The sequence below is a fragment of the Myxocyprinus asiaticus genome, chromosome 25, assembly GCF_019703515.2.
Source record: "Myxocyprinus asiaticus isolate MX2 ecotype Aquarium Trade chromosome 25, UBuf_Myxa_2, whole genome shotgun sequence".
Taxonomy (NCBI): domain Eukaryota; kingdom Metazoa; phylum Chordata; class Actinopteri; order Cypriniformes; family Catostomidae; genus Myxocyprinus; species Myxocyprinus asiaticus.
Genome location: NC_059368.1, coordinates 43,143,942 through 43,157,001, shown reverse-complemented (window position 1 = coordinate 43,157,001; position 13,060 = coordinate 43,143,942). Strand labels below are relative to the sequence as shown.

Below are 13,060 nucleotides of genomic sequence, written 5' to 3'. Positions count from 1 at the left end.
TCACGCAACTCCGAACATTTGTAACTGCTACAAGTTCTAAAAACACCACACAGTATCACAGAAAAGATGGAAATGACAGCATCTCACCGGTTTTGTAATGAGGAACACTGTCAAAAACACACTGACACTGCAGTGCGCTGTCAGTGTTCCTCCAAAATAAAAGGTTTACATTTATTAAATAAAGCTCATTTTAATTTATTATGACAGAAACACATTACTGTTGAATAGGACAAATCTAATCCTCAAAATAATAGTAATAATTATTCAGTATTGTGTTATAATAATGAACTTGACTGGGTTTCACAATAATAATTCAGTATTATATCATATTCTAATATTCTAACTCTGGGTTTAAAAAAAAATGTGTGGGAAGTTAATTAAAATATATATATATATATATATATATATATATATATATATATATATATATATATATATATAAAATGCTTTTTATAAAGCTAATATGTGTCATTGTTAATTGGTGCATATATACTGTATGTAGACAATTATGTATTATTCTTTCTTGTGTTAATTTAGAAACTTTTTATTATTTTTAACTAGATTTTGACATGCAATAAACAGTTTGAATCTACTTGACTTCAGTAAATGTTGTTGAAATGATAGTTCCTCTGAAAATAAAAGCCATTTCCGAGCAAATACATAATTATCAAGACAGCTGAAAAATATAAAGATATCATTTTTGTAGCCATATCGCACAGCCCTAGTTTCTACCATGATCCATAAAATTAATGTTTGTTTTTAAAATGTTTATAAATGAAATCCTTGTTTTGTTCGAGGTGGCATTTTAGACCTTGATTGTTAATATCATCTAATGTTTGTGGAAATAGCAGAAATAATTTGTTGCATGAGAACATGCTTATGGTTTATTCTTATTGAAAAATGAAATGTATTATCCAAAACTACACTTACAGCTGTATGAATTTATTTGAATTCATTTGAATTCTTCTTTCTTAAACTCATGTCTTTGTCCCTGTGTTGTTTGTCATGTGTATGTTCCTGTAGAAATATAAGCCAGGCCGGTGTGATGATATTCTGAAGTGGAAGCCGCCGAGCCTAAACTCTGTCGATTTCAGACTCAAGATCACCAAAGTTGGCGGGGAGGGGTGAGTCATCGTCACTATGGCAACTGCATCCACCACTCTGAAATCAATAATAAACATCAGAACGTTCCATACAAACTTCACACAACTCACACGGAGACATTGAGGGCACGTTTGTATTTTTGGTAGCTCAGTGATTTCTCTTGGGTATCTTTATATATGCGTTGATGTGTAGATTATAAAACAATCAGTTCTCACTCACTGGTAGGTGCGTCATTAGCGAGTTTAGGAAGCATTTTCAGTTTGGCACTAGGGTTATGACGAATGACAGAAATAATAATATTTTAAATATTAAAATATTTGCAAATGTTTCAAATACTCCTTTTGGTCCTCTGTAGTTTTAGTCCACTTTCTATTCACACTGTTATTTTTGGGAACCCAGCCAACCTGAATATTATAGCTTATTAATATACATATTTGACTATACAACACTTAGTCACGGTCCTCCAATCTGATGGGTCAAACGGTGTTCCAAGAGTGTTGATATTAAGCACTGAAACGCTTCACTGTTTGTACCACTTTGCTTGTCTTTGTTTGTGGCATTCCACAGGCTGTCAGGCCACATCCACACTTATCCATTTAAGTTTCTAACCTCCGTTTTATGTTTCCTAACATGATTGTTTTCCATAATATATGGTAATGGAGAGAGTCATTTTAAAGAGAGTTATTTTCCATCATGTGAATCGTAAAATTGCAGTGCTTTGCATTCACAATAGCGATCTGTTGAGATGGTCTTTTTGAGTTAATTTGGAGTACTCACATAATGAACTAATGCACTGAACAGTGAGACTGAGACAATTGATGCCAGTTCTGTTTTTACCTATTCACTTATTCACTTAAAGCTACACTATGTAACTTTTGGCCCTCTAGCAGTTGAAGCATAAAACTGTAAGTTACTTTTGGAGGAATACTGTTTCAGTAATTACGTGAGTCGGGCGTCGGCTCTGCTCATCTGTGCAGATGAATCTGATGGTTTGAGGAGTACCTTTGTAACCATGGGTTACAGGTGATCGTCTCATCAGAGCGAATGTCACTAACAACTACAAAACTCGCCCCCTCCCCTCAATAACTAAATTAAGAAAAAGAACGGCTAATAGTTATAATATATTAAATAGACTAAGGTAGTAACTGGTTTAGAGATTGGCGTTGTTACCAGCATGAAGTTAATATATTTTCCCATTGTCCTTCCTCGAAAATGAAATCAAGCACTAAAGTATCACAATCCATAATAAACGCTATCTAACGAACTACCGTGCTAAGCGGGCTACCTGGCTAACTATCGGTCTTACCTGTCGAGCGAGGAAAAACTCCACTCTGAGTTGGTTTTAAGTCCTTTTAGATCTCGGAGTTGTCACCACCTCTGAAAATCCAAGCCGATGTTGTTTCGTGTTTTATTATTACGGGCTCTGTCGCTTTCCCTTTTTGCTTGCAAACTCTTTTCGGTCCGAGGTTTCTTTAATTTGAAAATGGGTGATTCCCCAGAGGGTTGCCTTTTTGAATGATCCATGGTCAGTGACGCTTGTGTTGTGGCTACAAGCTTTCAGCTTCAAACTTCTACCATGCCTATCACTGCACATATACATGCGCTGTATAGCTGGACCTTCTTTTCTTTATTTACCGACATGATGTAAACACGCATGGACGAATGACGAAAGTATGCAATTTCCCACCAAATCTGCCCCGACAGCTCTAAAATATAAATCATTATTATAGGCTTACCATAGTGAGTCGGGGTAAGGCAAAACATGGTTTGGAAGATGGATTGTTGGTGTACTTGCTCATTAATTACATTTTGTTCATTTCTAACAAAAAAAACAAAATCTTACATAGCGTAGCTTTAATGCAATATGGCATTGGAATAGAAAGCTCACAACAATCATGGTTTTCTCAAATAATTGTGATTCAATTAAATAATGTGATTTTGTAATAACTGCAACAGGCTTAGTTGGCACTTTTGAGAACGTAATATGCACATAAATGTGCTTTGTGTGGCACATTTCTAAATAAACTAGCTTTGACTGCAGCTTGACATTTCTCTCAGCAGTAATGTAGCACATCTCATTTACACCTCTCTCAAACCATCTGTCCACTCACTCCAGACTCAAATGAGCGAGTCTTATCTTTAAAATACAGGCTGCATCCCAGCCAGAGGGAGGGTGGCCCTTCTCTCAGGACTTTCAGCACGTACAAAGCAATTGTCTTTGTTTCCTAATGTGAAAATCTAGGCATTCTTTATTGTACTTCACAGTATATGACTGAATCTTACAAAACCTGTCAAGAACATCTTCAAAAGAAATAAGAAATCATATTTAGCATAAAGTAAATGAAGTTTTTAGGACCATTGCATTGTCACGTTTTTGTTTTCATGACAATCAAACACATTTTCCTTTAAATTTTCATGTAATGTGAAAAAAATTCATATGACCCGGGCATGTTAGTCCATTAGGATTGAATTGATTCTGTGAGTGATAATTGTGACCTGATAATTGTGAGTGAAATCATTTCTACTGATCACCATTTATGTATTCTACCCAATAGATATTTCCCTCTAAGCTTTACTCAGCATGTTTCAATATTCCCAAACAATGTTCTTTAAATCATTCAGCCAAAAATGTTCTGTAGGAGTGTCAGATATATATTTTATGAAGGCCAATGGGCACTGCATGTCACTGAAGCATCATAGCATCTGGGCTTTTCTACAGCGGATGTGTCAGCGAGCAGCGGAGGTTATTAGTGGCGTTCCTTCCCTGCCAGCAAAGCGAGACAGATGACATCTCTCTACTCCCACACATCACTTCTTTATCCCTCTCAACATGCCCTCTTGATTTGCCGAGAGCTTTGAAATGAGATGGGTAAAATAATAAGAGAAACCCCCAAGTGTTCAGCATAGACAACACTGAATGTCGACACTTCTTACAACGAGAGTTATAATGAGAAGACCTCAAGTTGATTTTTTGCAATTGTCAAAGAAAATCAATTTGTACTTCAAAATTGTGCGCTATGACAACAAATAAACATTTTATTAGTCTTGCTTCTCCACAAACAGGCTGTGCGTGGTGGTAAAAGCAGTCAGAATTTTTGAGAATATTTTCTCAATAATGCAGTAACATGAAGGGGGGGTTTGAAAGTCATCATGCCCTTTCAGAATGTTCACCATTTGATGCTACAAACCTCAAAAGGCATTACAATAAAACTTGGTGTATTTACAATTTGAGGGGCGAATTCACGAAACAGTTGGCCACTTTAGCGCATTGTGGCTATGTTCAGACCGTTAGTCCAAATCCAATTTGTTGTGTGACCGATCAGAATCTGATCTTAGTAATTGACTGTCCACACTGTGTATCGCAACTGATCAGAACCGATTTGTGTTTCCTATTGCAATCTTAATTTTCTGGCATATCTGCATTGGTTGCTTATAGCAATGATGTTGCGTCAGTATGCAAAACAACAACATGGAGGGGAATGAAATAGAGATTTTAGCATATAACATGTCAATGTGTTGCTGCTTTGTAAAAATTGTATTTCATGTGAATTTTTTGGCAGTTTAGACTTGCTAAATATGATCGGATTTCATTCAGTTATGCACAAAAATCGTATTTGGACTGACAGTCTGAACATAGCCAATATTTCAATGCAAAAACCTGGGGCTTGTTTACAAACTGTCTGTATTCCTTGGTTTTTAAACAGTATAATGGTTCATCACTGCACACATTTACAGTCAATTACTTTTTAGCACAAACACGCCACCTTTCTGAGCAAATGAGGCTTATTTTAATATATGTGCTAAAATAACACAGATAACGTGCAAAAAACAACACCATCAATAGAGTTTATTAGTGAATTCCGAGCTCTATGTTGTAACATTCAAGTGAAAAAAGGAGCAAAAAAAAAGTTCATAATATACTTTTGTCTATCTGACCTTTTTTTTTTTTTTTTTTTTACAATTCTAGGCATCGCACATTTACAAACTTATTGATTCAGACTTGCCTTCCTGTTTTTAGAGCCCCATGACAGATGTAATCAAATAGATACATGAACTGGCTTCTGTTGTTGTTGTTGCTGCTACTCTATGTTCCGAGTTCGGGGGGGGGGGGGGGGGATGGGCAAAACAAAAGACCGCAAGAATGGCCAGAATGGCCTTTAGAGACTGCAACATGAGGTGGGTTAAACTCCACTTGAGTGCTTGTTCCCCATTTCCATTTCTTGAGCTTTGTGGCCCCACGCTCAGGATTTCCATTGACTGCTCACCGTATGACTTCAGATTTGAGTTGTAGAGCATCGAATACTATGAAATTTCCATGTACTTGTGGATAGTCAGCTAAAAAATATGAAACATGTTTGGTATCCTCTGACTAGATAGAATCATATTTGGAGGGTAAGAAACCAGAGTCAATTCCCATCATAAACTATGCAATTTTCTCTGACTTTCAAAATCTGCAGACTGGAGCGGACTAGCGCCGACTAGCTCCAACAATCTGTGTTAACGTTTTGTAGCATAATCCAGCCTTTAGGAAACATTCTACTGGATTTTGCACACCATAAGGAGTATATTTGAGAAGATTCTCAATCATCCAGGTAGGATATGAAGTAGAATTTCTGGACTCATTTTTCCATTCATTGAAGACATCACGCCACTCATCCCAGGTAAGACAGGGAATTCTAACCATCGCACAACTGATGATATGTGATAAAGCCACCTATAAGGAGAATACATTCTCAATCATTGTTCAAGATCAGTCAAATTATGCAATGACCATTTATCAACTGCCCTCTTCAAGTCATTCCAGAGATGCTCTTTGAAAAAAACTCAAGGACTTCACTGCTACATGGCCACAGCTTACACACACCAACACTCTTGCCTTTGGAGTTCTGGACTTTTCCATTTTCAATTTGGCCACTTTCCATGTTCCAATCTCTGACAAGTGTTGCATTCCCATCTCGTGGGAAACATGCAATAGGATGCTTTCAAGACCACTCTTGACTGTAGAAATTGAGTTTTTTGTATATTGTTATAATGGCCAGGTCAGAAATTTTGAATATTAGAAATTCTGGAAATTTTTGTTCACTTGGTCAAAGACTCTTTAAGGTTCTTTTTAGCAAACATTGCTGTTTTTCTTCTCCTTTCTAAACAGCTATCACTGGAGAGGAGATGAGAGTAAAGGCTCTCTTTTTTGCTCAGAGCTAGAAAAGAAGGTTGAAATAGCTGATCAACGGTAAACTGTTTGCGAACATTCAGACACCACCCATGTTTGGAGGAGCATTTAAATATGAGGCACAGACTTGTCGACAAACTTCATTTAAAACATTAACCATTGCAACATTGAAATGTGTTATGACTAAATGCTTGATTCTATAAATAGAATCCACATAAGATCAGTAAAAGAAGCTGTTTAACACAAAGTTTTCCTGAAAGTCTGCACTGGCAAGCTGTTTCAATCCACCTCAACAAACCAAAAAACACTTTTTCTTTTTTTTTTTTTTAAATGACATCACAACCGTTCTTCGATTTTGCTAGAAGTGTATTGCTGCCTTAATGTTTAGCCTATATATGTGGTAAATAAGGAGGCCATGATGGATAGAGGCCAGTTGGCAACTTTGGACATGATGACAGGGTTACACCCCTAATTTTTTCTAGAAACACCCTGGGATTTTTAATGACTACAGACTGATCTGAAAGTCTATGCCTTTTTACAGTATAGGGTCCCCGTCACTGTACTGGGGCATAAGGACCCCCTGCTGGTCTCACTAACAGCTCTGCCAGCAGCAACCTTAGTGTTCCACAAGAGGTCTTCTATCCAAGTACTGACCAGGCTCAGCTCTGCTTAGCTTCACAGGAAAACAGACAAGAGCTACATGGTGATAGCAGTTGACAAGCTGGTATCATCTTTTATTCGCCTCCTTGTTTGGTCATGGCTTGTGTTCTTGGTCAGTTATTTTAATAGGTATTTAGGAATGCATAGTCTGAGACATTGTAGGACAGTATGGTCTCATCTGTTGCCAGTCTCAGCTCCAGGATTTTTAATTAAGTGGAGTTATGGAAGTGTCATGCTGTGTTGCCTTATGGAGAGTGGCGGCAATGCCTGTCCTACCTATTAAGAGACATAAGCGGCTGCATGGTGCCCTAGCGGCCACTAGGGGGGCCCCTATCACAGGTTTAATATTGACAAATAATTATTTGCAATAAGTGTAGAAAGCATTGTCATCACAGCTCGGCTATATGCATGTCAATAGTCTGATGGTATCGGTCAAAACTATAAAAATATTACAATTTGAAGACAGGTCTGAGCCTGAGATCAGGTGTGGCGACATTAGTATGACAGTTGAATAGTAATGCGGATGATCCGAGTTCAGATCTGTTTTTTCCCCAAATTCACAATGTTCCCCTTATCCATGTCAAGCAAAGACAGACAATGACTATACGCCATCGTAAAGTCATTTATTTTAAATAAAAATTAACACAAGCGGTTTAAGTATAGTTTCTAAGGGAATTAGACCGAAAATTACCGAAAGTAAGTATTCTTGTCGTGATCTGGGGGCTCTGAAAGTTGGGCAGTGCAGAGAAGGGTTTGGTTTAGATAGGAAGGGGGGCGGGTGGCTGCACACGCACCTTTCCCTGTCTGGGTCGCATGGGTGGTTGCTTTTTCCAGCAGCTCGGCATCTCACGGGCTGGTGCACAACGAGGGATTCGACGCTGGTGCACGACAATGAATTACAATTATTATTTAATTATTTATTTTTATACACAATTTACAATCATATTTAATCAAACTACACAATGATTACTCTAAGACTTTATAGATATTACAGTTTCATTTTCTGTTAATGCATGATTTTCTGTAAAGCTGCTTTGAATCGATTTGTGTTGTGAAAAGCACTATACAAATAAAAAGTACTTGACTTGAGGGTCATGATGGCGACTCGGTTACCCGTTCCCTGGAACTGAAGAGGCCGCTCTCTTTAAAGCCATCCTCAGCATTTAAAGACTGCAGAGATGAGGTGCCATTAAATACCATTACGTTACGTGCACATCAGGTGTGTTTCGTCCCGCTGCCAGTGCCAGCGATGTATTTAAGTTGCGTCACAATACTTATATTATATGCACTATGTTGTTAGGTTATATATTGTTTTATAATACACCAGGGTGCAAATAGCATGTGCCACTATTTAATTAGTGTAAATAGCATCTACCATACCTTAATTTGTCATTCATTTCTTAATTATTCATTTGCACAGAATTTAATTAAATACATTTATTAATTTGTGCATGTGATATGTGTGTTTGGTTTTAAAAATTATATTATTTCTTTTTTTGTACTTCTAAAGTATACCTGTGCTGGTAAACTACAGTTAATAGTTTTGCATTTTAAGCTTTATTCTTTTGAAGAAATAGGCTTGTTTCCCTGTACAACTTTAAGCTTGCATAGTTATTTCTGTTGGGTGTGTTTAGAGAGGTGTACTTGTAGGTAGTGGGGTCCAATTTTGAAAATCTGCTTAGGGTCCCCACAATGCTAGGTTCAGCCGTTAGTGGCAGCCAGGCGTTTTGCAATGTTTGTGGCCAACTAGTGGGTGGGGCTTCATCTCCTGTAGTACCTTTCCATGAGGAAGCCATAGAACTGACCCTTCACCAAGCCCCTTCCTCAATTTTTACCGACCAATCATGAACCTGCAACTTATTTGTTGACTACGCCATTCTTACTTGCCAATTTTGCAGATTGCGATTGATAGCAAGGGGTGAAGGTTTGGCTAGCATGGCCAGTTAGATGCTGTAACTACACAATTCTTCTGCAAAAAGCATGTTTCTCCATTGAAACCCATTCAAAAGCCATGTTTTCTGAAAAAATAAAAAAAATTTGCAAGAAAATTGCAATAGATGTCAGTGATAGATTTTTGAAGACCTCATGAAATGAACTCTTGATAGTCACAAGTAGGGGCTTCCCAACATTTAGTTCTGGTACTCCCCAAGTGGAACTAATTGAAAGGAGACCCTTAAAGAGTAACTATATACCAAAAGAGACTTTTCCTTCATGCTTTTTCACCTACAATGGGGAAACCTGTGGTGATGTAATGTAGTGTTGACCGGGAGTGAGAGGTGAGAATAGGCGCTCAGCCTATTTTTACCACGCAGTACACATTTACATGCACAAAGTTTCGTCAATCCGAATAAATTCAATCCGATTGCAGATTCCAAATGTACTGCTTATATGTCCCCTAAACTTTATAGTCTGATACAAATATTACAATAGTCCGATAGTTTACGTGCATTACATGTATTCCGAACAAAACTTCTGCACATGCGAAGAGCGTCAGTCGTCTGACCAAGATTAGTCTGAAGAAGCTGAGAAAGTGAAAATGGCACCAAAAACCATAACTAGCATTTTTGCTTTGTTGAGATATCTAAAAAAAATATGCCTGAAAAGCTTTCTTCTTATGTTACTCACTCTACTCAGCAAACGAAGAATTAGAAGCAGCATCCCTGTCTGACTTAACCATGCATTTGCCTCATGCCCATTCCTCCTCCAGTTTAACCGCAGGCATCTCTGGATGCGAGTATTAATTAAAGACACGTGGGTGAGAGTTGTTCTTAAGGGAGTTTACAGATGTGGAATTGAAACAAAATAATAGGGACTTTAAGCAACAGCTGCAAACAGGACGCTACAAAAAAATCACTAAGCAATAATGACGGTGGAACGGAGCATTTAATCATTAAAAAAAAAAAAAAAAGGTAGGCTATTTAAAATTGCAAGAGAAGGGATGCTTGCCATATCAAGTAACTGTCTGAAGAAGAGTTTTACTCTTGTACGATATAAATAGCTTCTAAAACATAGATATTATTATTAATAGGCTATCAATAGTTAGAGTTTTTTTTTATTCAAAGCCTGTAACCGCATGCGTAATTTAACATGAGTTTTGAGGAAATTGTTTAGGATATTTACTGTGTTCACTTTGTATCATCTCTTGTAAAACATATTCTAACATTTACTTTCCTAAGGCACAATCGACTGTCACTATGGCAAAGAAGAAATGCTTTAGAAATTATGGTTTCGACATGAGTGAAGTTGCGTACATGCAATGGAACATATAACACCGCAACCGCACCTGCTGCTTAAAGTCCCTATTAAGATTGACACATTCTTTTTTGCTTTATGTGATGTCATGAAAGAACATATGTGCCTGCATACCCTTAATAATGCATTTTGTCATTGCTTTGTATAAATTAGGTTCCCGCAAAGAGTATCATGTATAAACATACATACGCACCACATTTCTGCGCATGAGCGCAAGGTACTTTAGAATACGATTGAGAAAGTAGTCGAATTCAAACGTTTACATGGCTAATAGTTTTTCTTTTAAACTGATAATTTGAGGTCTACACCACCCCCTTCAATCGGATGGAAATTTAATTCGGATCCAGCTCAATCAGATGATTTTTGTGTTTACAGGAAGGCTTTTCAATCCAATTGATCTATCAGTCAGATTATAAATGGATTATTTGGTTGCATGTAAATGTGGCCATTGAATACAAAGGGAAAACCTGTTGAAAATGTATTGTAAACCTGATTATCAACACAGTCTTTTTCAATATGAACTTTATGGAGCAACATAAAATACTGTTAACTACTCACCCATTGATTGGAAAAAGACAGTTAATTACGCAGTGACAGGCACACAAACACTTCCTAATCAATAGATCGGAATTAATATAGATGATTTTAGCAGTTTAAAGAGGGTTTATGTTATCTTCCATGTGAATGAATTGCCATTTATATGTAATGTGATCCTCCTCAGCATATAAATTAGATTTCATGGCGTTTAAGTTAAAAATAGTTCTCAATTACCCACTCGCACATTTTATAATTTATGGCTGTTATCATTGGAAAAACTCAACGTAGTAATAGAGAAATCACTTTATTTTCTACATGGAGCTGCACCTCTGTCACGCAGTAGAGATGTGGTGAAAACACAAAGCGCGTCGGCTGTTAAAGTCATGTAGCTGCTTACACCTCGCTCAAGCAGTATAGATTGAGTTACTGTTTACAAATGCTTGATGGTGGCACTTCCGAGTTCTAACTGCTTTAAATGATGATTCATTCAAATTGAGCAATGTGGGAAAAGTGCTGTTTGTGGAGACACACCCTGTTTCTGAAAGATTAATGGATATTTGGGCATCTTTAAATTTCCAGGAGATCAGGAGAAACTCTAAATAAAAAAATAAAATTATGATATTTCATCGTAACTTGTTCAATATAAATGGGCTGGTAATTTGAAAAGCCTATTGAATAAGTCAAATATTAATATTTACTGTATGTGAACCAATAATTTAATATTTCTTTCATTTTTATATGTCAATGGTTTGGTACTTGGCATATTCTTGTGGTGCCATTACCACTGCAACAAACTCAAAAACACATTTTTGGACAGATTTTGTTTGCCAAATCAAATCAACATTGTCATGACATTATTTCCTGTGGCTTCAGAGTGATTAGTCACATTTACGGCTCAGGTCATTGGCTCAAAAAAAGGTGTGCCCATAACTGAGAGTCAGTGAGCAAAAATGGCAGCATGCAGGTCATATATATCTGGGGGTTTATGCACCAGCCAAGGGACTGGCATTGAGACGAATGGGAATGCTAGCTTTCTCCTGGTATTATAGACCTCCTTAGTTAACACAAACACATAGGCGACCAGTCTTTTGTGAACTGTGTGAAATGAGAATAAATGTTAGGGGTTCTCCTCAGATGAATGGCGAAACGGCACTAGACTTGAAGTATCAAGTGTAGATGGAGGGTGCAGAGCCAGTTTTTGTTCTGTAAGCGAGCATTAATGCCTTATACTGGATGCAAGCAACCATTGGCAACCAGTGCTGTTATTGTGCTTGTTGAAGACAAAACGTGCTGGCGCATTCTAGATTAACTGCAAATGTTTTACTGTACATGCATTAAGTCCTGCCTGAAGAGCATTTCAGTAGTCCAGTCTAGATATAACAAGAGCCAGGACAATGAGTTGTGTAGCATGCTCAGATAGGAAGTGTCTAATCTTCTTAATGTGTAAGCGGGGTCAGGAAAATGAGTCACAGTGATGTGTAAACCAAGATTATTATTGTATTATCGTTGTTACATTTTGTGTAAAATACAAACAAAAACTTAAAATTACAGAGAAATGCTACCACCCCAGGAGTTCGCTAGTTCGGGCAGGCTGAGTGAATCCAGCCAGGTCTCCTAAGCAACCAAACTGGCCCGGTTGCTAGGGAGGGTGGAGTCACAACCTCCTCGTGGTCACTATAATGTGGTTCATTCTCAGTGGGGTGCATGGTGAGTTGAGCGTGGATGCCGCGGTGGGTGGCGCGGCAACGCGCTCAACAAGCCACGTGATAAGATGCGCGGGTTGACGGTCTCAGACGCGGAGGCAGCTGGGATTCGTCCTCCGCCACCCGGATTGAGGCGAATCACTACGCGACCACGAGGATTTAAAAGTGCATTGGGAATTGGGCATTCCAAATTGGGTGAAAATGGGGAAAAATAAAAAAATAAAATAAAAAAGATTACAGTGAAATGACTTTGTATTTTCAGTCAAATACAATTAGTTGTATATATGAAAAGAAAAATAACAACTGTTTACATTTTCAAAACTATAAAAACCTGGTGTAAACAATTAGCCACATTGTTGTTTTTGTATTTGACTAAAAGCTGTTAATCTGCATTTTAAAGGGCTGAAAAAAGTGCACAGACTGAAGAAGCCTATCCTCACACTTCCAGTAACAGAGGCTGAAAACAGTCATTGTGTGTGGGTAAATCAGTCCTCCACCGTGCTCCCAATATACAGCACCATTAGCTTGAGTGGCAGGGTGTTCTTTACCCTGTTGTCAGGGTTTGGATCCGGTCTCCTCCCCTATGATTTAGCACTATTCTGGATGTTAGCACATTTTAGTGGGCGTGTAAGTG

General features: G+C 37.8%; 1 protein-coding gene across 2 annotated transcripts in view; it reads left to right on the top strand.

The window, feature by feature from the left end:
• The window catches only part of LOC127415814 (mRNA-capping enzyme-like), a 135,736-nt gene that overhangs the window by 114,238 nt on the left and 8,438 nt on the right, over positions 1–13,060 (top strand). For both annotated transcript variants that reach the window (XM_051654783.1, XM_051654782.1), the window contains one exon: positions 1,024–1,124. In XM_051654783.1, coding sequence (XP_051510743.1) covers positions 1,024–1,124 — 101 coding nt within the window. The remainder of the gene's footprint in view (positions 1–1,023; positions 1,125–13,060) is intronic.